The sequence below is a fragment of the Melanerpes formicivorus genome, unplaced genomic scaffold, assembly GCF_026170545.1.
Source record: "Melanerpes formicivorus ecotype bairdi unplaced genomic scaffold, bMelFor1.0.p_v2 SCAF_47, whole genome shotgun sequence".
NCBI lineage: Eukaryota > Metazoa > Chordata > Aves > Piciformes > Picidae > Melanerpes > Melanerpes formicivorus.
Window position 1 is genome coordinate 2,744,562 of NW_027142399.1, and position 26,856 is coordinate 2,771,417.

At 53.8% G+C, this 26,856-nt stretch overlaps 1 protein-coding gene across 9 annotated transcripts in view; it reads right to left on the reverse strand.

Moving 5' to 3' along the window:
- Positions 1–8,135: 8,135 nt before the first annotated feature.
- ARHGAP32 (Rho GTPase activating protein 32) overlaps positions 8,136–26,856 on the reverse strand; it is a 305,874-nt gene continuing 287,153 nt past the window's right edge. For all 9 annotated transcript variants that reach the window (XM_068160012.1, XM_068160008.1, XM_068160017.1 and 6 more), the window contains 8 exons: positions 26,260–26,367; positions 24,649–24,794; positions 23,046–23,247; positions 21,046–21,191; positions 19,613–19,687; positions 17,662–18,516; positions 16,063–16,952; positions 8,136–14,999 (listed from right to left, as the gene is read on the reverse strand). In XM_068160012.1, coding sequence (XP_068016113.1) covers positions 12,726–14,999; positions 16,063–16,952; positions 17,662–18,516; positions 19,613–19,687; positions 21,046–21,191; positions 23,046–23,247; positions 24,649–24,794; positions 26,260–26,367 — 4,696 coding nt within the window. In that variant the 3' untranslated portion in view covers positions 8,136–12,725. The remainder of the gene's footprint in view (positions 15,000–16,062; positions 16,953–17,661; positions 18,517–19,612; positions 19,688–21,045; positions 21,192–23,045; positions 23,248–24,648; positions 24,795–26,259; positions 26,368–26,856) is intronic.

The following is a 26,856-nucleotide window of genomic DNA, read 5'->3' on the forward strand; positions in this document are numbered from 1 at the left end:
CATCCTGGGAAGAGTAGAGCAGAGAATGAACTAGAACCAGCTTGGTCTAGTGGGTAGAGCAGAAGGAGGTGGGAGCCAGGACTCTTAGGATGTTTTCCAGCATGGCTGGTGGCCCTGGGCTGGTGACTCTCGTTAGGAACTCGCTCAGCCAGGCTCTGGTGCTCGGTAATTTGATGTCCTGCTGCTGGTTTGAGGCTGCACACCAGGTAGGCAGAGCAGCAGGTGGGTGGTTTCCAGGAACCTAACAGAAATTCATTTCTGTTGATAATGGCTCAGAGAGGGCACTTCAGTGTCTGCTTAGCTGGAAAAGGTTTTGTGTACACAGGAGACAATTCACAGCTGTCATGTGGAGCCCACTGCTGAACTGCAAACAGGCAAAGCCCTTGTCCTTAGCTGGGGTTTTGTTCTCTGCTGAACCGGGGTGCAGGCAGGTCAGGCGATGGCCTGAGGCAGCTCAGCAGCTGGTCTGAATGTTGGCTTGCAGGGAACTTGTGTCACACCCTTGGGAAACACCAGGAGCAGGCAGGCTGTGCATGGCAAGCAGGCAATGTCTGGATCTGGAGTGGAAAGCTTGGCAGCTGTTAGAGGAGACTTCCCTGTCTCTGAGTCATGGAGTCCTTTGGGTTGGAAAAGCCCTTTCAGATCATCCAGTCCAACCATTCTCTAACTCTGCCAAGCCTGGTGCCAAACCATGTCCCTCAGCACCACATCTCTGCCTGCTTTAAAGCCTTCCAGGGATGGGGATTCAGCCACCTCCTTGGGCAGCCTGTTCCAGGGTTTGAAAGCCCTTCCAGTCAAGAATTTTCTTCTAATGTCATAGACTCATAGAATCAATGGAGGAGACCTCAAAGATCAGCCAGTCCAACCTGCCCCTCTCCTCTCCTCTCCTCTCCTCTCCTCTCCTCTCCTCTCCTCTCCTCTCCTCTCCTCTCCTCTCCTCTCCTCTCCTCTCCTCTCCTCTCCTCTCCTCTCCTCTCCTCTCCTCTCCTCTCCTCTCCTCTCCTCTCCTCTCCTCTCCTCTCCTCTCCTCTCCTCTCCTCTCCTCTCCTCTCCTCTCCTCTCCTCTCCTCTCCTCTCCTCTCCCCTCCCCTCCCCTCCCCTCCCCTCCCCTCCCCTCCCCTCTCCTCTCCTCTCCTCTCCTCTCCTCTCCTCTCCTCTCCTCTCCTCTCCTCTCCTCTCCTCTCCTCTCCTCTCCCTCTCCTCTCCCTCTCCTCTCCCTCTCCTCTCCCTCTCCTCTCCCTCTCCTCTCCCTCTCCTCTCCTCTCCTCTCCTCTCCTCTCCTCTCCTCTCCTCTCCTCTCCTCTCCTCTCCTCTCCTCTCCAACCTAAACCTCCCCTGCTGCAGCTTGAGGCCATTTCCTCTCATCCTATCACTTGCTCCTTGGGAGAAGAGACCAACCCCACCTCACTCCAACCTCCTTTCAGGGACTTCCATGCTTTGAGCTTTCCCTTTTGCTCTTCTCCTGTCCCTTAGCAAAGAAACAAGACTTTGTACTCACAGCTCCTAGCAGAACAGCTTCAGCTGGGCAATGTTCCACACAGTTTGAATGGATAGAGAGAAAAAGAACTTCTGCAGGCTTAATCGCTTTGCCATTTCTGTTCCTCAAGTGCTGATACAACTGCAGAGGCCCAGGCTCAGGATCCTTGAGCTTGTGTGTCCTGGGAGTGTTCAAAAGCAAAGCTCCAGGAAGGGAAAGGCTGGGCATGAATCTGTCACAGGCCATTGCAGCTCTCTCTCCGACCCTCTGCTGCTAAAACAAACAAGAACTCACTCTGCTCCCTGTTTCCAGCCAGAGATTAGAGACTCTGCTTCTCAAAACTGATTAGCTGCTTAATTACCTCTTAGCTGCTCCTGCCATCTGAACCCAGCTAATTGTCAGCCCCTTGGATCAGGCTTTGTTCAAGTGCTGAGGAATTGCTGAGGGGTCTGTAGGTTGCTCTTCCTTCATGTCAGCAAGCAAGGCTAAAGAGGAGACCTTCTTGCTGTCTACAACTACCTGAAGGGAGGTTGGTCTCTTCTCCCAGGCAAGCAGCACCAGAACAAGAGGACACAGTCTCAAGCTGTGCCAGGGGAAGTTCAGGCTGGAGGTGAGGAGAAAGTTCTTCCCAGAGAGAGTTGTTAGCCATTGGAATGTGCTGCCCAGGGAGGTGGTGGAGTCCCCATCCCTGGAGGTGTTCAAGAGGGGATTGGATGTGGCACTTGGTGCCATGGTTTAGTAGTCAGGAGGTGTTGGGTGACAGGTTGGACTTGATGATCTTTGAGGTCTTTTCCAACCTTGTTGATTCTATGAAGAGTGATCAGGCATTGGAACAGGCTGCCCAGGGAGGCAGTGGGGTCACCATCCCTGGAGGTGTTCCAGAGGCATGTGGATGTGGTGCTTCAACACATGCTTTTGTGGTCATGGCAGCTGGGTCATGGTTGGACTGGATGATCTTCAATGTTTTTTGCAGCCTTAGTGATTCTGTGACTCTAAGAGAAATTCAGTAAGAGGAATGCAGCAAGTCCACAACAGGCATGCAAGAGAAAGCCAAGTCTCCCCTTCTCCTCATCAACACTCACCCTTCAGGACACAATCTCATCAAGAGTAGTATCTGAGGAGGGCCTCATTCTGCTGCACTTCATGCTGTAAATTCCAACATAAGAATCAAAAATCAGTGCCAGACAGGAGCAGCTCTTCAGACAGGAGCCAGCCAGCAGCCACACATGCACAGGCCAGGCCATGCTGCTGAGGATGGGCAGACCTCTGCCCTACCCCAGCTGCTTTCCCATTTGAGCTCTGAGTGCTGGTTGCCTGGGAGAAGAGACCAACCCCCACCTGACTACAACCTCCCTTCAGGGAGTTGTAGACAGCAAGAAGGTCTCCCCTGAGCCTCCTCTTCTCCAGGCTAAGCAACCCCAGCTCCCTCAGCCTCTCCTCATAGGGCTGTGCTCCAGACCCCTCCCCAGCCTCCCTGCCCTTCTCTGGATACCTTCAAGTCTCTCAATGTCCTTCTTAAACTGAGGGGCCCAGAACTGGACACAGGACTCAAGGTGTGGCCTAACCAGTGCAGTGTACAGGGGCAGAATGAGCTCCCTGCTCCTGCTGGCCACACTGCTCCTGATGCAGGCCAGGATGCCATTGGCCTCCTTGGCCACCTGGGCACACTGCTGGCTCATGTTCAGCCATCTGTCAATCAGTACCAGCAAAGAAATTGCTCCTGATGTCCAACCTAACCCTCCCCTGGCACAACCTCAAGCCCATTTTCTCTCATCTTGTTTCTTCTCCCTTTCTGCTTTGCTGCTGCACGCCTGTGTGTCACTCTGCACTGAGTGCTGTTTGACACCCATGGGTCAGGGATGGGTTCTCCCCAGGTGCATCCTGAGTGCACCTCACTGGGATGGTCACTCTCACCTGAGAGGGGAGAGGGCACTGGGCTGCTGTGCAGTGAGGGAAGCCAGGGGAGCCATGGCAGCCACCCCCTCCCTGGGGCTGACAGGGCTCACCCACACCTCCTGCCTGGGAAGGTGCCAGGTGCCTTGTTCTCACCGAGGCCTCCCAGGTCTCTGGTCTTCAAACACTCATCCTGTTTGAATTATGCATACAGCTCCAGCCCTTGCTGGAGCCAAATATTCTTCTTCAACATCTTAGATCTTTAAAAAATGAATGAATCCATTTATTATTTTTCATTCACTTGAAAAACCTTCTCCCTGCCCTTGCTGCCACCTCTTTCTCCTTCCTGACCCATCACATTTCCTACAAGCCTTGCATCTTTCTCAGCACACAATTGCCACTAGGCTGAGCTGCCCTTTTGTGCCAGGATCCCCTCTCTGCTGCCTTTGATACTTAGAGCTCTTTCTGCTGACCACAAAGCAGCAGCCTCCCCAGTTCTGTCTGCCCTCAGTGAATAAATCCAGCTCCCTGGTGAAGCAGAAGCTCTCTTGGAGCCTGGTGCGTGGTGGGCACAAGCTGGGGAGAACTGTGGGGGTCACTTTTGTAGGGCAATGACCTCCTTGTGCTAGGAGCTGAGGTTGCAGTGCTGCTGCTGGAGGTCTGGTAAGTTGGAGTGCTTTCAGGGAGAGATGTAAAGACAAGATGGATTGGATGCCAGCTCTGCAAAGAGTCTGGAGGAGGCATGTGCTGGGCAGTGAGATCCTTCCAGGCAGGTGATAAGGCAGATACTGTAAGAGAGCCTGGCTTGGCTGCCAGTTTGAACCACAAAGTGCAGACACAAAGTCTGAACTCAAGAATGTCTGTCTGGAGGCTGATGATTTGCTTTGGCTCACTGGGGTGAGGAGGGAGCAGGGGCTCTGAGCTTGAAGGCTCAAGAGTTGAGAGAACTTTAATCCCACTGCTTTGCATCAAGCCTTCCCCCTCCTGCTGCTGCAGGACAGCTCACTGCCTCCTGGATGGGTGCTCTCTGCAGGCTGCATCTTCACTTGGTGCTTTATGGGTTCAGGGCTGGGGTTGGGGGGGAGCAGAGAAGAGGGAAGGAGGAGATGGAGCTGGACAGCACTGGAGCAGGAAGCTTGCTCCAGTTGGCCCTAGGAGGATGAAGGGAGCAGAGGATTGCTTTCTCCCTTCATTCAGGTTGTTGCTGTTGCCCCCCCCTGCCATCACAAAGGCTCCCTCAGAAGCAGCCAGTGTGGCTTTTCTGGGCTGTGACCCAGGCCCTGGGCAGGCTGCTTTGCCATCTGTGACAGCCTGGTGCTGGAGGTCACTGCAGGCTGTTCCTGACTGGGCACTGCTCTTGTGCCAGGATTGCTAACACTGGGGGATCTCTGTGACCCTTCCCAATCCCTTCCTTGCTCTCCTGCCACTCTGCCAAGCTTCTGTCAGGTCCTGCTGGAGAGGGGCACCACAAGCCTCTCCTTTTGGAGGGCTTCCAGCCTGCAGGTCCCTTCATGGGGGTGGAAAGCCATCAGCAGTCCTGCTGCCTTGCTTGGACCCAGGGGAAAGGAGCTTGCCTGGAGCAGATGCTCAGCCCCTGATTGAGGTGAAGGTGAGAAGCCAGTTCTGGCTCCTGCCCAGGCCTGAGCTGGGAAGTGAGGTTCAACAAGTGGCATCCTGTGAGCTGCTGTGTGGTTGGAGACCTTTGTGTCTGCACAAGCTTTGCTCTGACAGATGCTGGGCTTGGTGCTGGTGGCTGTGGGGTGGCTCTGGGTGCATGCTCTGAGAATTAATCTGTCAGGGCATCCTTGCTGAAGGAAAACAAGGGATGGGATTGAGCATCTTCCTGGCTTTCCCAACATCTGCTGCTGCTTCCAGCTGGCTTTTTTTTTAGTGTTGAAGCAAACATCTTGTGGTGTTCCTCTAGGGATGGAGTCCTCAAAGAGCTTCTTGGAAAAGCAGGAGTGCTCTGCCCAGGTCTGCAGCTCACTTTGTAGTTTGGATGCTTCACCTTCAGTGAGAATTTACTTCCTTCAGGTGGCTGCTCCGAGTTCTGAACACCTCTTTTTGACAACGAGAAAGAATGACAACAATAACCCCCCCCAAACAGCCCACCCCTAGGCATCAGGAGGCGGAAAGCCGAGCAGGAAGGACTAGAATGGAACAGAAGCCTCTGAAGCCATCCGCCAAGGAGGCTGCTGGAGGCAATCTGCGGTTTAACAGCGCGACCTGCTGGAAGAACCTCTCCAGAAAGCCCTGGGCTCAGCCTGGGCTTTGACCAGCCCTTGGACACTCCAGTTTCAAGCTCCTGGGTGTGGAGATCTCAGCTCCAGCTGAGCTGGCAGAGAAGACCTGAGGGCTGCCGGTTCTTTCTTAAAGCTCAGAGCAAACCTGAGTCTTTTGAGGTAGATTTCCTGCTTGGCCTTTGGACAGCTGAGGCCAGAGAACCTCTTGAGCAGGGTGTGAACTTGTCTGCTGGCCTTCAGAACCACAGGAGGTTAGGGGTTGGAAGGGAGCTCGAAAGATCATCCAGTCCAACCCCCCCCTGCCAGAGCAGGCTCACCTAGGGCAGATCACACAGGGACACATCCAGGCAGGGTTTGAGTGTCCCCAGAGAGGGAGACTCCTGTCTGTCAGGTCACCCTAGTTGTATTTTCCATTGTTCTCCAGGACAGTGTTGGTGGCAAGTGACAGATGACTTCTCAGGCATGTAAGAGCTGGGGGAGAATGAGCATAGGGAGGCTCTTCTGAAGGTGCAGCACCAGTGCCTCTGATGGTGCTCAGCAAGCAGAAGCTTGCTGCTTTGTGTGGCTGTGCTCACACTGCGACATACTGTGGGTACCTACTTTGTGTGACAGCCTTTGAGGTCCTCCTGCCCCATCTGGACAGGAGAATTGCTGGTGCCAAGCAGATGGTGAAGAGCAGAGTAAGGGCAGGATGCTTGGCTTCCTACAAGGACAGGAGTGTTCACCTGGAGAGGCTGAATGTGTATTAAGCAGGATTGTGAAGCGAGGATTTGGGAGTGGGGGAAGCAAAGACAGACCTAACACAAGCCTGGACACCTGGCAAGCCTCCCATGCTTGCACAAAAGCCTTCTGGCCCTGCCAGCAACCATCACCCCATGGCCAACTGTCCTACAGGGCTGTTCTGTCCTCCATGGAGGGCAGCACTGGCTTGGTTTTATTTCTGGCAGCAGCTCTGAAGAGCACAACATTTACCAGCTGAGAAGACTGCCCCAAGTCCTTCCCACAATGTTAAAAGGCATTAAATGAGCTCTCCTTTAATCATCTTTTTGCTATTAATTAACTCTGAACATTACTGCAGTGCTGAGAGTCCCTCCTGGCCAGCTCCAAGGGCCAAGGTGGCCTCTGCCATCTGTTAGTCCAACTTCATCTGCTCTGTGCCTTCTGTGCAAGTGCCAAGACACTGCTGCTCGTGCTGTCATGCTGGGCCAGAAGAGACTAAAAAAAGCCCAGGCTGCTTTATTTTTTGTTTCTGAAGCCCTCATGGCCACAGGTGAGACTGAGCAGATCTGCCATGGTGTGACATTTCCAGTAGTCCCTGCTCCTGGGGGGGGTTCATCCTGCAGAGGGCTCCAAGGAGACCTTAGTGTGGCCTTTCTGTCCTGAAAGCTGGGGACAGACTTTTTAGCAGGGCCTGATGTGAGAGGCCAAGGGGTGATGGGTTGAAACTAAAAGAGGGAGATTCAGCCTGGGTAGAGGAAGAGACTTCATTTTATGCTGAGGGGTCAGGTTTCCCAGAGAGGTGGTAGATGGAAATCATAGAAGCATAGAGATGTTAAATGATAGAATCATAGAGTTGTCAAATCATAGAATCCTAGAGATTTTAAATGATAGAATCATAGAATTGTTTCACTTGGAAGAGATCTCTAAGGTCATCAAGTCCAACTATCAACCCAACACCACCATGGCCATTAAACCATGTCCCCACATTCCTTGAACACCTCCAGGGATGGAGACTCCATCACCTCCCTGGGCAGCCTGTTCCAAAGCCTGACTGCTCCTGCTTCCCAACATCCAATCTGAATGTTCCAGGTGAGGCTGTGAGGGGCTCTGAGCAACCTGCTCCAGTTGCAGATGTCCCTGCTGAGGACTAGATGATTATTAGAGGTCCCTTAACCCAAACCACAGCATAATTCATATGGATACAAAGGCACCTCCTGCTTTGTCTTCAGACCCTTTCCAACAGCCCTCCACAGCACAGCTCTAAACTGGTTCCTCTGCTTGCTTGGGGGCTTTGAGCATGTATTGGTAATAGCCAATTGTTGGACAGGGTCCAAAGAAGGCCACAAAGATGATCAGAGAGTTGGGGCTGTTCAGCCTGGAGAAGAGAAGGCTCTGTAGAGACCTTAGAGCAGCCTTCCAATAGCCAAAGGGGGGTACAGGAGAGGTGGGGAGGGACTTTTGATAAGGGCTTGGAGTGATGGGATGAGGGGCAATGGATTGAAGCTGGAGGAGGGCAGATTTAGACTGGGGATTGGATTTACAGCGTGGGGGGAGACACTGGAACAGGCTGCCCAGGGAAGCTGTGGATGCCCCCTCCTTGGAGGTGCTCAAGGCCAGGTTGGATGGAGGCCTTGCACAACCAGATCTTGTAGCAGGGACCTTAAAGATCATCCTGCCCAACCTCCCCCTCGGCAGGGGGTTGGAACCAGCTGACTCTCCAAGCCCCTCCCAAGCCAACCCACTCTACAAACCCACCACGAAGGAGGCAGAGGCAAAAACCAAGAGACACAGAGGCAAGGGAATCATTTTTAACCTGGCTTGATTAATGCTGTCGAGTTGTACATCTGAGTGTGAGCTCAGTGGAGACTGCTGCTTTTTAATACCACAAGTTACACCTCAGTCTGGATTGTTGCATTACAGTACAAAGAAAAACCCAAGAAACAAAAAAAGAAACCACATCTGCATCGTACAAGGGGCGAAGAGGAGAGCTCTAAATATTTACAGAGGAGAGGGGAGGGAGGGGAAAGCAGTTTGGGGGGAGGGAGGAGAGGGAGGAGAGGGAGAGGAGGAAGGGGGTGAGGGGGAACCACAAAAAATATTTACATAAAAATACATGAGCTTGTCAGCCATATACATTTTACACCAGTTCACAAAAAGGGGAGGGGAAAAATAAACCCCAAACCCCCATAAAACAACACCCCCCCCCCCCCAAAAAAAAAAACAAGGACACTATATAAATTAAAGTGAACTCCAAAGGTCACCCAAGACTTTCTGGGATGTTTCTCTCATGCAGCTCAAGGGGGGGGAGGGGAAGGGGAAAAAACCCCCAACCAACAAATAAACAAACAAACAAACAAACAAACAAACAACCCTCCCCTCCCCCCCCCCCCAAAAGAAATCAGAACTCAAGTTTTCTACAGCAGGAAAAGGAACTGCAAACCAACCTCTGCTTTTCAATTGTTTAACTCTGTTTTCTCCCCCACCCCCCACCCCCTCTCCCCTCCCCTCCCCACAACTGGACGAGGCAAGACTCTGCACACACAGGTTATGAATGTATGTCTGCTTCAACCAGACCATGCCTTGGACACTGGGAATGTGGAGCAGGAGGCTCTGGGGTAGGAGGAGTTGCCATGCCTGAGGCGCCGGGAGCAAAAGGAAAACCACCGCTCAGCCGCATCGCTTCGCTCCGGGGCCTCTCAGTGGGGACTGCTGGGTGCCACAGTGCACACCAGGAGCTGCCCCTTTTTTTTTGGGGGGGGGGGGAATTGGATGGTTTCAAGGTGGTTTTGGTTTTGTGGAGAGACTTCAGTGCTGCACAGTCCTTACTGACCCCTTCTCCCCTCCCCCCAAACGATGAGCGTAGAGCGAGGAGCTCTGGGTAGATGGAGGCACAGAGCTGTGGGCAGTGTGTTGTGGGTGCTTCTGGATTTCACCTGGTAAGACTCTTCAGTGTTAAGACTTTAGAGGGGCTAGGTCCTCATTACTCACCCAACATCTGCACTCACCCTTTGCCAAGGAAGGACTCCCATGGGTCACACCACCTGCCTCCAAGCAGAGGGGAAATCCAGAGCTGGAGGACACCACTGGACCCTAACTCTTGTGTGCACTAGGGAGAAACTGGGCTGAAAGCTTTGGAAGGGGCAATCTAGCTTGTGGCAAGTGTGAGAACCAAGCCAGCTGCTTGACAGCTTGCTGGGGATATGGTTAGGCAATAAATGACTTGTTCTGAGCAGGATTGGACTTGCAGTAGAGCATTGTGCTGCTGTCCCATTGCTCTCTCCCATCCCTCTGCTAGGACACAAAGAACTGAACTTACCTCCAGACCATCCACCTCAGATACCTGGTGCCACCTGCCCTCTTCACTCTGGTGTACAGCTGCCCTTCCTAACCTCAGCTATGGGGTTTGGGCAGACACAGCTGGATGCTTTGCCTCTGTCATGGATCAGTCAATGAGGATGGAAAACTCTTCCTAAGGACCCTCAGGTTGAGCACAGTGCAAGAGCAGAACTGCATAGATCACTGTATGGCTTTGCAGGGGGTGGACGTGGGGATGGCTGCTGAACTCTACTCCGTGTTCAAGCTATGGGCAGAGGCAACACCAAAAGAAAGGTGCTCATCTGCAGGATCACCTGGGAACAGCTGGTGCCTTAACCTTGTGTGGGTGGTGTCTGTGTGCTTGTGGCTCAAGACTGGCGTACAGAAGTCACTTTGGGTTCTCTGACAGCTCCCAGCCCTTGCAGCATGTGCTGATGTGGCTGGGTGGAGGGATAGGAGGATGCTGGGTCTTGAGTTGTCTGCTGTGGGTCTTAATGAAGACCACCTCATTCTCAAGGGTAAGGCTGCTTGTAGGAACCATCCAGGTGTAGGGGTGTGTGCTTCCAGAAGCTCTTTGAAAACCATGGGGTGAGAAGGTGCTTAGCACCTGGCACTTCACACAGTGCAGGGAGCTGAAGAGCCCAGGCTCAGGCAGTAGTAGCACAAGACTCTAAGGAACAGAAGTTGTCCAGGGATGGCACTTGATGTCTAGAGTGGCTTTGAGGTGGAGGTTATGGTTAGGAGGAGCTGGGCTAAGCCTCCTCATAGCAGGAGGATAGTCCTGGTTAAAGGATAGTCCTGGTTAACATAAGGCCAAAGAGGAGATGAGGAGAGTTGCTGCAGGGGACAGGATTGGGGGGGTTAAGGCTTTCATGGAGAGAGAGGTTTGACCTACAGCTCTCATTTACCTGAATCCCAAATAGCCTGAACCAAACACATCAGCCCTGCTTCAGCTGGAGACCTCGGCAGGGAACTGCCAGCTGTGGAGACTGTGCCACAGTGGTCAAGGACTGGAAGAATTGTTAACCCAACACATGCCTCTACTGAGAGAGCACACACTGCAGCTGGACTCCCTTGGTGAGCTTCCACCAAGGGACCTGCACAGGTCAGCCCTTCCTGGGAGCTAGCCAGCAACGTGGACGGGGTGGCCTCACCAACACCCACCCCCTCCACCTGGTAATGACTCACAGGGAGATTGGGGTAACCTGGATCCCAGTGCTGCTGCTTTTTCATCTCTTTCTCCATCCTGACTGGCACATTCCTTTCTTTAACACTTCAGAACAACCCTTCTGAACAAAGGGTTTAAAACAACAACATGGGACCCTGGGGTCCCTAGACAAGCCTACATGGGAAGCAAACAGCTGAAGACTGGTGAGCAGCTAGCAGCAGATTGTCCTTATGGTTTAAAAGCCCCTCCCAAAAAAGAAGCCACAAGATGTTTTTGTTCCCACACCCACCTGAGGTCCCTTTAACTTGCTGCAGGACCTCTGGGTTTGTACCAAAACACAAAGAGGTTCACAAGAGGTCGAGAAGTTCTTCAAGCAGAGGGAGCAGCTTGGGAACGTCTCGGTGGACGTTTCGGAGCTCCCCAATCTCCAAGCATTGCTGGCAAGCCCTCGTGGGATGGATGTGCTTCACTGGGCTTGTGGTGAGTCCTGGGGAGGCTGAGATGGGGCCTGGCTTCTTTCACAACACAGAAAAAGCTTTTAAACATCCCAGGACAAGGTTCTGAGCATGTCAGGGAGTGCACTGGCCTCTTGTCCCTACTACAAACTAAATGCTGGGAGGAGCTATGCTTGCACTACTCTTTCACAGAGCACAGGCTGCTGGTTGTAACTGCTCTGTGACAGGGATCCCCTTGCCCAGGCACGACCTGAAGGCTACAGGAAGCAGTGTCCTGTAGAGCTTCAGTTTAGGAGCATTCCCTGATCTATGAGCTGCAGGGCCTGGCTGATCACAGAGTTAACTCAGCACTTACACAGTTGCTCCCAGCTGGTAAGTTGGGCTCCAAGTGAGAAGCTGGACATAATGCTGGAGAGATTTAGGGGGGAGGTTAGGTCTTCTAGTTAGGTAATGTTTTGGGTAGAGATGACACTGTCTGGCCAGCCATGACATGGTATTAAATCATCTGGACTGCAGGTAGCCTTAAGAGGAACTGGCATGGAATGGGTGTGCTGTCCCCAGCCGTGTGTGGATGGTTTTGTGTTTCATTCCTTTGGGTAGGAGCAATCCAAACCTGCCCTACTTGGCTTCCAGGGCTGCTTGCAAGAGAGGAATTTAAAGCCATTAATGTTATTTGATTTCTTGTAGTCAATTTGATTTGGTTTCTGGTAGGCAGGATTAAAAAAAAGGAAGTGTGGGGTGTATTTTGAACTGGCCTGAGCCTATCCCACAGGCTTGAAGTCAAAAACAGGCTCCCACCCACTTCAAGGCAACTGAAGTGGATCTGCTATGCCTAAGCAATAATTTGCAAGGGAGAGGCAGGACCTCAGCATTTATGGAGAAGAGAATATTTGGGAAGGCTGTTCCCCCTGGCCAGCTGAGTAACCCCAGAGGGACCATGTCATGTAGACCCTGTGCTGGAAGCTAGCAGTGAGATGGGCAGCTCGCTACACATGGGGAGAACAGCTACACGCACAGTCCATCATGCACAGGACCGTGGAAGCACGGTGAGGAAGTGGTGGGAATGACCAAGGTCAAATCCTTGGAAGGAAAGACTTTTTGTTTTCCTTCCCTCCCTGCCCCAAACAGCATCACTTTCAGCTCTGCCCAGCCTCTCTGGCAACATCTGTGTGCCAACAGCCTGCCCTCGCCTTCCAGTTGTCTCAACCTACGGCAAAAACCTATTACCTCTACTACATAAAAACAGTGAGTGGTGGTGGTGGGGCTGCTGGGGGCGGAGGCTGAAGGATGGGGAGGGGGGTGGGGAGGAGGTCTGCTTTGCTCATCGGGGCAGGGTTGGGTTTTGTTTTGTTTTGTTTTCCATCATTGAAAAAATAAAACAGTCCACTGTCCAGCAGAGGCTGCTTAGACTCTATCCCTCCTTTTTGTTTTTTAATCCCTCCCCCCCATCCAGCTCACTCAACGTGGACCTCTGTCTCGGGCCTCTGCAAGCACAGCTCCGTCGGGAGGAAGGCTCCTTGGCCCAGCGCCGTGGCGTAAGTTCTACTGTGCACGTGGCTAAAAGCGGGGGGCACGAACCCCCCGCCTCCGACGTAGCCCCCTCTTTGGTGCTGAGGCATGGTATGGTAATCCTCCATGTTATCGTACTGGGACACCACAGTCATAGTGCTTTGGCGTTTCCCAAGGGTTTGGTAGGGGTACAGGAGGGCAGAGTCCCTCTCCATGCTGTCGGGGTGCTGCATCCTGAGGCTGTGGCTGCGTTCGGGCTTGGGCGGGGGCGCCATGGGGGGGGCGGCGGCGGCGTGCTCCTCCTCTTTGTAGCAGTCTCGGGAGTGCTTCTCCATGGGTGGGGGGGGCCTGGCTCGAGGCCTCTCCAAATCCGGCCTCTCCTCCGCCAACCTCACCTCCTTGTGGTTCAGTCTCAGGGTCTCCTGGCTCGCTGGGATGTACTTCCCGCCCGGGTGCTGGTAGGCCATGGGTTCGGGGGGCTCTGGGCCCCCTTTGGGCCTGTAGTCAGGGTAAGGGGCTCCGTTTTTGGGCTCGGAAGGCTGCCTATGGCTTGCTTCCTGCTGCAAGTGCGTCCTGTGCTCGCTGGCGTTGCAGCCCGGCTCATGCAGCTTCCTGCTGCGGATGCTGCTCTGCTTCTGGGGCAGGGAGGGCTTCTCGGGCTGCCCGTTGCCGTAGGTGCCGTGGTAGTGAGCCCTGTCCAGCTCCGGCTCAGGGTGCTGCAGGTAGTAACGCTCGTCCCCCTCGGGCGTCGCCGCCTTGGCCGGGTACCTGCCCTCCTTCCCCTCGGCCACGGCCAGCAGCCCGCTCTTCCCAGGGTCCGACTTGCTGCGCAGGTGAACGACGTCCAGGCCTCCCAGCTCCTCCGGCAGCAGCGGGGCCACGTTGTCGTACTGGGACATCAGCGGCCCCTTGACCTTCTGGCGGGCGCGGCTCTCCCGCCGGATGGACTGCATGCGGTACTTGTCCATGTCCTCCAGGTCCCAGGACACGTACATGTGCTTGACGTCCGGGGCCGGGGGCACGTCCCTGCTGATGAAGCTGTGCTCCTTGCCCGCCAGGTGCGAGATGAGGCCGCCGCGAGGGTAGGCGTTGAGGCTGGGGTAACGGTACAGCCCCTTGCCGGGCAGGCGCGAGGCGTAGGAGGTGAAGTCTCTGCCGGGCAGGGGGTGGAAGGGCCTGACCCGCACCGTGCTGTAGGGGTCCAGGTCGTAGAAGCTGCCATCGGCCGCTGCGTAATAAGAGGCTGCAGAGGAGCTGGAGTAAGGGCTGTAGCGGTAGTGCACCCTCCCGTTCTCGAAGTAAGGCTGCAGCTGGGTGACGTGGTAGTCGGAGTGGGGCTGGTATGGCTTGTACTGGTAGAGGGGCCGCGGGCAGAACACCGGCTCGTCGTCCGGGGGCACCTCGGTGCGCGAGATGGGCACCGAGCGGATGGCGGAGGCGGCGGGGGTGGGGACGTGCAGCGACTGAACGCGCCGGATGGTGGGGTAGGGCGGGGCGTCCTCGGGGGCATAGCCGGCGCTCCGCAGGCCTGTGGGGCTCACCGAGGACACGAACTCGGTGCGGCTGCGGGGTTTGGAGTGGAGAGCTGCGCCGCTCTTCCCTTGGGTGGTGTAGGTGTTGTAGCGAGTGCCCACGGAGGTGGGCGTCTCGGAGCGAGGCGGGTAGGCTGGGTGCTGCTCAGGCTTGCCGTGGTAGGAGAGGTGAGGAGGGACGCTCTCGGGCCTGTACTGGTGGACGGAAGCTGCTTTGTGGTGCAGGTAGCCTTCTGGAGGGGGGGGCTCGGGGATGCTCTCTGGTTTGGGGTGCGGCACATAGACGGACTGCAGGGAAGCGTGCTTGGGAGGGGGAGGTGGCGGAGGTGGTGGTGGCAGCAGAGCTTCCTCCACCGAGGAGGCCAGCATGGAGGAGGAGAGGAAGGCGTGGTAGTTGGAGTTGTTGATGGCCTCCGTGTTGTTCGAGTGCATGGCGGCAGCGATTTTGCTCTCCAGCGTTCTGACGGGCGGGACCGGGGGAGTAAAGCCGTAGGAGGAGGAGGAGTGAGTAGGGACGGACTCGGAGCGCAGGTGCAGCGGGGGTGCCCTCGTGGGCTCCCGAGGCTTCTCCAAATGGCTCTGGTGGCTTGCAGGCACAGAAGAGGAGCAGCGGGCGGTGGAACTACTTTCTGAGACAAACCCGGGTGTGGGCTCAGGTGGCTTTTCAGGTGCTGATGTGGCCCATACCTACAAGAGAAGCAGCCAAAAGTTAGATGAAAGCACCTTCTCTCCCCTCCTACTCCCCTCAACTCTGCCCTACTGAGGCCACAGCTTAAGGACTGGGTCCAGTTCTGGCCTCCCCAATTTACTAGAGACAGGAAAGAATCAAGCAGAGGCTCTGAAGGTGATGTGGGGCCCAGAGCATCTCTGTAAGGAGGAAAAGCTGAGGAACCTGGAGCTGCTGGGCCTGGAGAGCAGCCTGAGAGGGGATCTGCTCAACGCTCAGCAAGAGCTGAAGGGCCCTGAGGGAGCAAGAGGATGGGGCCAGGCTCTTTTCAGAGGTGCCCAGTGACAGGACGAGAGACAACAGACACAAACTGGAACCCATCTGGACCCAAACTGTTCCATCTGGACAGGAGGTGAAAAATCTTTACTGGGAGGGTGCTGGAGCCCTGGAGCAGGCTGCCCAGAGACATTGTGGAGTCTCCTCTGGAAAGATTCCAAAACCACCTGGACATGGTGATCCTGGCCAAGCTGCTGTGGGTCACTCTGCCTTAGGAGCGGGTTGGACTGGATGATCTCCAGAGATCTCCTTTCAACCCTCACCATGTTTGGATTCTGTAGCTGGGATGTTCCCTTGTGTTCATCCAGGAAATTCTGCCCTGCTTTCTGGAAGGCTGTGTGTGCCATACACGTGGAATTCCTAATAAGCCATGGAAGCACAGACTCAGGGAGTCACAGAACGCTTTGGGCTGGGAGGGACCTTAAAGATGATCTAGTTCCAACCCCCTGCCATGGGCAGGGACACCTTCCACTAGACCAGGCTAGTCAAGGCCTCATCCAACCTGGCCTTGAACACCTCCAGGGAGGGGGCATCCACAGCCTCCCTGGGCAACCTGTTCCAGTGTCTCACCATCCTCACCCTGAAGAATTTCTCCCTCATCTCCAGGCTAAATCTGCCCTCCTCAAGCTTCCATCCTTTCCACCCACTCCCTGTCTCCTGTCCTTTGGACTGGGACTGACTCTCCTAGATCTGAGCCTCCTACAGCTACAGGTTCACTGTGCAAGGCTGGTGGCCATGTCCACATACCTGGCTGGAGCCGCTGGGTGGCTTTGCAGAGCCTGCTGGCACTTGTCCCATGGCTGCCTGGTGATCCTGCCTCTGCGCCTGTGCGGGCTGGCCGGCGGGGAGGGCTCGCTGCGCGGCGGTGCCGGTGCCATCGGCCTGAGCCGGGGCTGGCCTGGGCTCGGGGGCTGTTGGCTGGATGGTTGTTAAATAGGGGATTGGAGCCGGGGCGCTTTTCTCCCCAGCTGTGACAGGAGGAGACTGCAGTTTGTCCTCGGCTGTGCAGCTAGGAATGTGGTGCTGGTCCCCAGACAGGCATGCACGGAGCTGGGGCTTATCTACAGGCAGCTCCACTGCGGGAGCTTCCCAGTCGGGCAGAGGGCCTGCAGCGTGGTGCTGGGTGTGCTCCCAGTCCCCGGCATGCGAGGGGAAGGGATCTTTGTCCCCCACTTTACCAGGCTGGAAGCTGGACTGCTCCTGCTCTGCATCTCTGCTATCAGGCATGTCCCCAGGCATGCCCGTGTGGAGAGGTGGGGGGTCCTGGTTGCCGGGCGCACCCGGAGGGTGGTTCTGCTCCCCGGCCGTGCTGCTACCTTGGCAATCCTGCTCTACTGCTGCACCGGCCTGGAAGTGAAGTCGGTTCTCGGGCAGAGCGGAATAGTGGTGGAGCTTGTCTGGAGCACCAGCGGAGAGATGGAGCTTTTCTAGAGCTGTGCCAGCTTCAGCCTCTCCGTAATTTGTGCTTTCAGAGTGAGCATCTCCTGGCCTTTTCTGAGACTGAGCGGACGCTTGCTGTGCGGACTCGGCTAACGCTAGGGCTAGCATGCGCGCTGCGTTTTTCGGAGGAGGAGGAGGGATAAGAGACACAGAACTGACGGGAACAGGATCCTGGGGGGAGTCGAGGGCAACTGCTCCTAATGGGGGGAAAATCGAGAGAGAGAGTGATTTTATATGTTACCCAATAAGGAGAGTGACCTACCCTTACATTCAAAAGAGAAATAAGAATAGATGCTTTTCCACACTGCCACCGTGGCAACTCCTCCTGACGTGAAACACTCTATCCTCCGGCTCACATGCAAGGGGCTGCTCAAACAGCACAGCAGTTCAGCACAAAAAGGATGGGGGAAAGGAAAAAAAAAATCAAACCCAAGGACACAAGAGATTGTCTTAAAGGCTCCTCTTGCATTTCTAGAGAGGTAGGAAGGAGGTAGCAGAGAAGGAGACACCCTTAGACAACTTGGATCATAAGGTTTTAGGTGGGATGGGTCCCTTCTTCAAGTGTTGGCAGAGGTTTTACTTCAGCAAAAGCCTTAGATGGTTTATTGGCTGAAATGGTTTAGGGCATGCTAGAGAGTTTCACGTATGACAGGATGAGGAGGGGGGAAGGAAAAAAAAACCCAACAAAACAGTGGTGTAGGAAGAGTTATGGAAACTTAGCCGAGGTCTGTGTGATGTAGGGAGAAGGCAGAGGTTAAGAGCTTACTGATCTGCACAGCCCTGCGAGACACTCGTGATCAGAACTGGTGGGCAATCCCCTCTCCTACAAGGCACGCAGAGGAGGACGTTTCTGAGAGCAGGTCCCCTTTGGAACTTAAAGAAAGAATGGAGGAAAATGCACTGTACCTGGCTGTGCGTGTCCACTGGGTACAGTCTTATTCTGACTGCTTGACATTGGTCTCTCCCCTTCTTCTGGCAACTCTGGCTTGCCAGCAGCCACTAGCTGGGCATGCTGCAGCTCTTGGTGGGCTCCTTCCCCTGCTCCTGTTTCACTGTTTTTCAGGGGCAAGGACATCTGGGTTGGGGACCTGTTTGTGATTTCAGTGATGCCAATCCCTTTGCTCCAGCTGGAAGCAGAGGAGTTTCTGGATGTGATGGGCACTCCTCCCACGGTCTCTGACGCACGGCTGGGCAGGGTGAAGGAGACAGGTTCTGCTGCAGTCAGTGGTGGAGATTTGAGGGGTTTCCTCCCCATCTTGGGGGAGAAGGTGTGGGGTTTGCAGGCCTTCTCCTCAGTTGGGCTCAGGTCCAGGGTAAAGAAGGGACTCATCCTCTCCTGGAAAGGGGAGACCGGCTCAGAGCTCGTGGCACTGCCTGGTGTCTGGGACTGGCTGCCTGATTCTAAATCCTTCTTTAGCAGGCTTGGCTTCTCCTTATTGATGCCAACTGACTCCATCAAGGATGTGCTGCTGTCCAGGCACTCGGACTCTGCTTGGGGTGGGCTGCACTGGAAGGACATGGGGTCAAAATCCAGGCTAGCAACTCCGATGTCCGGGGGGCTCAGGTCCACATCTTCAGAGGATCGAGGAGAGATGAGGGCAGGAACATGGATCAGGCCCTCGTCCCCATCGCTGTCGTCGTGGGGCAGGTTGTCGTAGGAGTTGCAGCGATTCATGTTCCCCAAGAGCTCTCCGTTGAAGGAAGCAGACAGGGCATCACTGCTGGACCTGGGTCTCCTGGGTCGGAACAGTTTGGATTCACCTAGGAAGCAGCAGACGGAAAGGAGTTAGTGCCAGAAGCTGACTGTGGCAGTCCTAGGGCAGCGTGAGAGGTGCTCACCTGGGGAACTCAAACACTAACATCATGTTCTTAGCAGCTGCTGTACTCAGCACTGGTTAGGCCACACCTTGAGTACTGTGTCCAGTTCTGGGCCCCTCAGTGTAGGAAAGATGTTGAGTTGCTGGAAGGTGTCCAGAGAAGGGCAACAAAGTTGGGGAGGGGTTTGGAGCACAGCCCTGTGAGGAGAGGCTGAGGGAGCTGGGGTTGCTTAGCCTGGAGAGGAGGAGGCTCAGGGGAGACCTCATTGCTGTCTACAACTCCTTGAAGGGAGATTGTAGCCAGGTGGGGGTTGGTCTCTTCTCCCAGACAACCAGCACCAGAACAAGAGGACACAGTCTCAAGCAGCACCAGGGGAAGTTTAGGCTGGATGTTAGGAAGAAATTCTTCACAGAAAGGGTGATTGGCCACTGGAAGGTGCTGCCCAGGAGGTGGTGGAGTCACCATCCCTGGAGGTGTTTAGGAAGAGACTGGATGGAGTGCTTTGTGCCACGGTTTGGTTGATTAGATGGTGTTGGATGATAGGGTGGACTTGATGATCTCAAAGGTGTTTTCCAACCTGGTTAATTCTATTCTAGTCTATTCTGTTTGCTCAAAGCCTTTGACAGCAGCTGCTGGGTCTGATTTAGTCTGACACCAGCAAAAGCAAAGCTAGCTGGAGTGTGCTGCAGAGCTAAGTCATGCTCAGAAAGCATTTTCCTTCCTGTCTTTTCCACCTCAGAAGAGAAAGAGGTGGTGGAGGTGGAATGAAGAGAAAGAGGAGGAATGAAGGTGAGCAGTGCTGCCTGCACCAAGGCAAGAGGTTTGGCTTTGGTCTTTTTTCACCTTGAAAGAGACAGGCCTGAAGAGCATTGCCCTGTGACACCCATCTGTGTGGGGCAGCGGCTTCATCAATTAGCAAGCCCAGCTCTTCCTGGAGGGGTGGCAAATTGTGCTTTGCTGGATATCTGCAGTCAGCAATGTCAAACTGCCTTGTTTAAACCCAGAGAGATGGGAAGTGCAGGTGCAGCCTGTGTCTTACCATCCACGGCGTGCAGGGAGGTCAGAGATTCCTCGCTCTTAGCCGAGCGCAGAGTCCCGCTGTCTCCTCGGCCACCTGGGGAAACGCAGCCAAGAGAGGGCAGAAGCTGAGTCATCACCAAATATAAAACCAGTTTTAGGTAATGGTGGCAGGAAAAACCCAAGTGGGTTTCCAGCAATGGCACAGCTGTCCTCAGAGGAACTCTTGTGCTTTTTGGGTTTTTCAGGTTTTGGTTTTACTCCACAGCCCTTAAAGGAAAGCTTTGTCCTGGTCGACTCTTGCTAGTTTTGCTGGGTGAGAAATGTGCAGCCCTGTTTTATTGAGCCATAGAATGGATTGGGTGGGAATGGACCTTGAAGATCATCTAGTTCCAGCACCCTTGCCATTGGCAAGGAAAAACTCCCACTAAACCAGGCTGCTGAAGGCCTCATCCAACCTGGCCTTGAACACCTCCAGGGAGGGGGCATCCACAGCCTCCCTGGGCAGCCTGTTCCAGTGTCTCTCCACCCTCACTCTAAAGAATTTATTCCTAATCTCCACTCTACATCTCCCCTCTTCAAACTTCAATTCATTCCCTCTTGTCCTACCACTACAAGCCCTTGTAAACAGTGCTTTTTGTCATGGAACACTGGCTTATGGAGGTCCTTTTCAACCCTTGATGTTATATTACCAGACAGGAGGCAATTAGAAAAGACTAAATCACCCACTGGCTTTCAAATGCCTGGTGAGATCTCACCTGGAGTATTGTGTACAGCTCTGGAGCCCTCAACACAGGAAGGGCATTGACCTGATGAGTGGATCCAGAAGGGGGCCATGAAGATGATGAGGGGATGGAGCACCTCTGCTACAAGGACAGGCTGAGGGAGCTGGGGTCGTTCAGCCTGGGGAGATTTAATAGTGGCCTTCCAGTACCTGAAGGGGGCTACAAGAAGGCTGCAGAGGGACTGTTTGCAAAGGCCTGCAGTGATAGGACAAGGGGCAATGGCTTGAAATCAGAGAAGAGCAGATTTAGATTGGATGTTAGGAACAAGTTCTGCACCATGAGGGTGGTGGAACACTGCAACAGGTTGCCCAGGCAGGTGGTTGAGGCCCCACCCCTGGAGATATTGAAGGTCAGGCTGGACCACGTTCTGAGCAACCTGCTCTAGTGAAGGAGGTCCCTGCTGACTGCAGGGGCGTTGGACTGGATGACCTTTGGAGATCCCTTCTAACCCAAACCCTTCTATGATTCAATGAAAAGCTACTTTGAGACAAGGTCTGTGTAGGTTCTGCTCTTGAGCCAACGTGAGTTCCATTTAGCACGGACAGCAGTTCATCGCAGGTGTTATGCACGGCTTGAACGCTAGACGGAGCTATTGCCCACCGAAAAGATGAACTCTGCGCTGCAGGCGAGTCCCGAGCGCTTTGGAGGCTGCAGCTGCCCCCTCACTCACCTGCCAGGGCTATGGCTTTCATCTCCGAGGGCTCGCTGGGGTTGCGCTGCAGTTTGCGCTTGGACACCGAGGAGGATTTCCCCAGGTTGAAGAAGGAACGCCAGCTGCCAACTGGGGACTTCTTCATCTTGCTGGGTGGCCTTTTTCTGCAGTGAGAAGACAGAAGGAATCATTGGAAGGGAAAGCTGTGTCCAGCTCCTGCTACTGGTTGTTGGTGATTTGCACTCCCTGCTGTGAGAAAGCTCAGGAGGTCAGTCTGTGCAAATTGGGCTAGATGACCTTTAAAGGTCCCTTCCAACCCTCCAACCCAGCCCAGTCCATGGTTCTGAACAGCTGAGGATGTTTTCATGCTTATAGCTCAGCCCTAAAGTTCTGCTGTGTGAATTCCTCCAAACTGCCAAGCAGGTGCACTGCAGGTGGAAAAAGCAGCTCCAGCTGTGGTGCTGAGGGCCATGGCTTAGCACCAGTCCTGGCAGGACTTCATGATCTTAGAAGTCTCTCCCAGCCATAAGGGATTCTGTGATCCTCTGAGCCTTGTGCACCACAGCAGCAGAGGGATGGCTAAACAAAGCTGGCAGATGCAGCAGTTCTCTGAGGAACTGTGCAGCCATCACAGATATTCAAAAACATCTCTCACTCATGCTGTAAAATCACATTTACCTCCTCCCACTGCCATGTTTCATTCCTACTGCTGTCAAGTCTGTCCAACTGCTCCACTTTGAAGGGAACTTGGGATCTGTTACAGGCACTGAGTCCTGAAATCTGGAAAACCCCAATGCTTCCAGGTGTTCAGCCTGGAAATTGCTCCTCTGTGCCCATGGTGAGTGCAGGCAGCTATATGCCTCACAGCTTTACACATTCAATGATCAATCTGCTAAAAAGAAGGGAGGAGGGCAAAGGTTTTATGGCTAAACTAAGTCCACCAGACAATGGATGTCCTCACAGAGTCCAAAGCAGCTGCAAAAGTGGCTACAACACCTCATGTACAACTACTGTAAGTGGCATTGAGTGCACCCTCAGCAAGTTTGCTGATGACACCAAGCTGTGTGGTGCAGCAGACACACTGGAGGGAAGGGATCCATCCAGAGGGACCTTGACAGGCTGGAGAGGTGGGCACAAGCCAACCTCATGAAGTTCAATAAGACCAAGGGCAGGGTCCTGCAGCTGGGTCGAGGCAATCCCAGGCACAAATCCAGGCTGGGCAGTGACTGGCTGGAAAGCAGCCCTGAGGAGAGAGACTTGGGAGTGCTGGTGGACAAAAAGCTCAACAGGGGCTCTCAGTGTGCACTTGCAGCCCAGAAAGCCAACCAGATCCTGGGCTGAATCAGGAGAAGTGTGGCCAGCAGGTCGAGGGAGGTGATCCTCCCCCTCTACTCAGCCCTGGTGAGACCCCACCTGGAGTACTGCCTCCAGTTCTGGAGCCCCTAGCACAAGAGGGATGTGGAGGTGCTGGAAGGTGTCCAGAGAAGGGCCACAAGGATGAGCAGAGGGCTGGAGCACCTCTCCTGTGAGGACAGACTGAAGGAGTTGGGGCTGTTCAGTCTGGAGAAGAGAAGGCTCCCAGGTGACCTCATTGTGGCCTTCCAGGATCTGAAGGGGGCTACAGGAAGGCTGGGGAGGGACTGCTCAGGATCTCAGGCAGTGATAGGACTAGGGGGAATGGAATGAAGCTGGAGGTGGGGAGATTCAGGCTGGACATGAGGAGGAAGTTCTTCCCCATGAGAGTGGTGAAACCCTGGAATGGGTTGTCCAGGGAGGTGGTTGAGGCCCCGTCCCTGGAGGTGTTTAAGATCAGGCTGGCTGAGGCTCTGGCCAGGCTGATCTAGTGTGGGGTGTCCCTGCCCATGGCAGGGGGGTTGGAACTAGCTGATCCTTGTGGTCCCTTCCAACCCTGAATGATACTATGATACTATACTATGATACTATAATAGCATCAGGGCTCTGTTACAATCCCAACCCCCCCAGTGATGACACGTGCTGCAAAGGAAACCGGTCTCTACCTTTCAGCTGGGAAGTCTATAACTGTGTGGAATTTCCCCTGCAGAGCTGCAGGGCCTTCACCCACTTCTATGTACTTGCTGTCTGCCACGATGGGAGAGTTGATCTGGGCTTGTGTCCGTGCCTGTGCCTCCTCCAGCGTGAGCAGCTTCGTGGAAGGGGAGGACACCAGCAGAGACTTGGGTCGTGATAAAGAGCTGTGCCCTGGAAAGCAAAACCACAGGAGAATCAGAAACCAGCAGGCCAGAGATCAAAGCTCTGGGGCTGTGTGTCTAGGGAGGGGCTGTGTTTGTCCTACATCTTTTGTTATCCCAGCAGCTGCAAGATGTGGTCAGAACAAACCATTTGTCAGAGGGATGTTTATGACAACAACAATTCAGCAATTGAGAGCAGCTCAGTGTATTTTAAAAGGGGGAGGGGGGAGAAAAAGGCAGAGGGAAGCAGGTAGGTTAGGAACCTTCACTGCTACACTTAAGCTTCACCTGTGAGCAGGAATCTGTACAGAGAAGGATGGGTTTCCTTCTTTCAAAGCAAGGTTCCTGTCATTCCCAGGTTCCATCTCTTGGTGCAAGGGGAAATGCCATCTGTGACTGAAGCTGCCACAAACCCCTGTGCAGATGGACACTGCAACCAGACCCTAGCTGTGTGTCCTGCCCTTGGCCTTTCCACAGCTTGTGCTTGGCTTTGGAGATGAGCATGTGGATTTTACTAGAGGTAGTTGCGGTTGCCTCCTGCTGCTGGATCTGTTAAGTCAGCTCAGTGCTGAGGAGACTGCTACAGAGGAGCAACCTGGTCTAGTTGTAGAGGTCCCTGTGAACTGCAGAGGGGTTGGGCCAAAAGCAGTCTGTGAACCTGTTGGCTTTTGTTTGCCATTGCTTATTGTGCAAGTATTTACATGGCTATTGTCACAGGAGGGAAGGGGTGTGGAGGGAAGCACATCACCTCACTGTTCTGGTTGGTTCCACTCCTATCACTATCCCTTTAGCATGTAATGCTCTGGGCTTGGGGCAGAAAGGCTGGAAGCTGTGCTCAAAACCAGCATCTCTTGGAAGCACTGAAGAGGTTGATGCAGAGCCCTGCTGCACTTTGCTGCTGGGCTGTGAAATGGCCTGACCCTCCTCCTGGTCAGTTTTGTGTCAAAGCACAGTGAATGGGGAATGACCAAGTCATTAAACAATTAGCTGAATTTCCATGGTCCATACTAAGCCTGGATAATTATTTGGCTCAGGCACTCAGTGTGCTTATCTCCTCCTGGCAGAGCTCAGCTGCTGTGGGCTGCGACTGTTCTGCCAAGCCAGCCTCTGACTTCAAACTGCCTTCCAGTAGGAACAAAAATTGGGATGGAGGTAGGGCTGGTTTCAACGTGGGGAGCAGCCAACAGAGTGGAAATCCAGCTGCCAGAGGTGGTGGGATCTGCACTGCCTGGGCACATCCAAGAGGAAGGGCAGGTTATTACAGCAGCTGGCACACAGGGTCAAACACCATAACCCTGGGAATCTCTTCTCTGGGCTATAGTAAAAAACGTTTTCATTGCCCCACAGGAGGTTCAGAGTACCCATTAAGGGTCTGCTACCTTTTTCTGATCAAGTGGAGGAAGCCACATACCTGCTCCATCACGTATGACCGAGCTGAGCTTGGAACTGAAGAGGACATCCACGTGGTTCAGGATGAACTCCACAACTACCGACTGGATTCGCACCTCCATGAAGGCAGCTGTCCCGCTGAAGCAGGCAGACTCAATCTGCTTTGACCTGAAGAAAAAGCAGGTGGAATGAAGCCCCAACAGCCAGAAGAACAGAGGAAGATGCTCTCTGGGGATGGCTCAGGATGGGGTGAGTTATTGTGCCTGGTTGCTCACCAGGACAGGGCGTTAGGGGTAGTGAAGAGATTGACTCGGCAGCCACCCAGGCTTGCGGTGATCCACCAACAGGCTTTGGCAGCTTATAGATTCATAGAATGGGTTGGGTTGGATTGGAAGGCACCTTGAAGACCATCTAGTTCCAACCCCACCCTGTCATGAGCAGGGACACCTTCCACTAGCCCAGGTTGCTCATCCAGCCTGACCTTGAACACCTCCCCAGAGGGGGCATCCACAGCCTCCCTATTCCAGCGTCTCACCACCCTCACTGCAAGCCTCATCAAAGCATTACCCAAAGAACTGCACTGACTGGGGTGGTTTATACCCAGGTGTTGGATTCAGGTTGTAGTTCTACTGACAGAGGAACACTGGGTTTGGAAGGGGAACAAGAATGTGGAGGGAAATTAAATGCATACACCAAATGGAGAGCTTTTGCATAACCGATTTCCAGGCACTGTGAAGAGCAGCAGCAAACAGCCTCCTAATGGGATTCTTCCCTCTAGCAGGGAATGTTTCCAACTGGTCCTGCTCTGCAAGGACCCCAATGCTCACAAAAGCAACAAGAGATCATTTGACTGCTGGTGGGTGAGCTGCCAGCAAGGAGCAAAGAGCTCACCCTCATTAACTGCACACAGGGGAATCAATGACTCAGATTTCTCAGGTTGGTGACTAAAGCAATTCAGAAAGCAAGACAATAGAGGCCAGGGCAAGTTGGGCTTTCTTAAAAAGCAAAGTTTTTATGTCACACCATGCATTTTAATGCACACTCACACCCCAGATTTTAGGGGACAGATTCATCCACAATCATTGCCCCAAGTTGGAATTTTCTGCAGCCAGAAAGCTGCCAAATTAGACTCTCACTGGGAAATCAGGGAGGGCAGTGATCAGACCTTCCTGGATACACTAAGCAGGAGAGGGAAAATGATTCACAGAACAGAATACCAGGTTGGAAGGGACCTCAAGCATCATCTAGTCCAACCATTGATCATCTAGGAGAGAGGCTTAGGGGTGGGGGCAAATCCTTCCTTGCCCCTCTGGAACTGTAGTCAGTGGAACTGCATCCTGGTGAGACAGAACAATGTTGGGGTGATCTCTCCAGGGGGTTATTCTTTGATTAGGTGGTGTTGGATGATAGATTGGACACAATGATCTTGAAGGTCTCTTCCAACCTGGTCCATTCCATTCCATTCCATTCCATTCCATTCCATTCCATTCCACTCCATTCCATTCCACAGCAGTGGTTCAGGAGCTGCCAGTTAGTCTCAAGCCCTTGCTTAGAATTACTTCCCTCTGGAAATTTTACAGGAGGACAAGGGATAGGAGTGAGGGCCAAAGGGAGGGAAGAAGTGAGACAGTACCTGAGGAGGTTTGGAGCCCAGACAATTGCTAAGTTCTTGGTGTGCATGTTTGTGATGGAGCAGTAATCAGCGAGTCGAGCTAAATGCCTCATTAGGAACTCCAGTGTCCTGGAAAACAGGAGACAGGCAAATGTTCAGCACCAATGAGCAAAGCCAGGCTGGGATGTACAAAACAAACCCCAGATCATTATTTCCTTTTGGTTTCACAGCTTGCAGAAGAAAAACATAATAAAGTTGAACTATGTGCCCTAAGAGCGATGGTGAAGTCATCTTGAGCAAATGGCACCAGGGTGGGATGAGGAGAGTCTCTCCTCATCTGTAAATGAACAGAAGGTCAAGGAAACTGCTTTCAGTCCCAGGGCTAGATTCAGCAAGCATGGAGGTGGACAGGAATGACCTAAATGCCACCAGCCCAGCAGGATGTAGAAGCAGAGTGGTCTGCAGCTTCAGCGCTCGGCTGCAGCACTGCAGAAGGGCAATGGCTGCTTGGTGTGGTATGAGACAGCACTGAGAGAGGGCTCCCTTCTTCCTGGGTGGGAAGTGCTCTGGGGCTCAAAGTTCCACAGAGGGACAAGGCCTGGCATGAAGATGGATGTT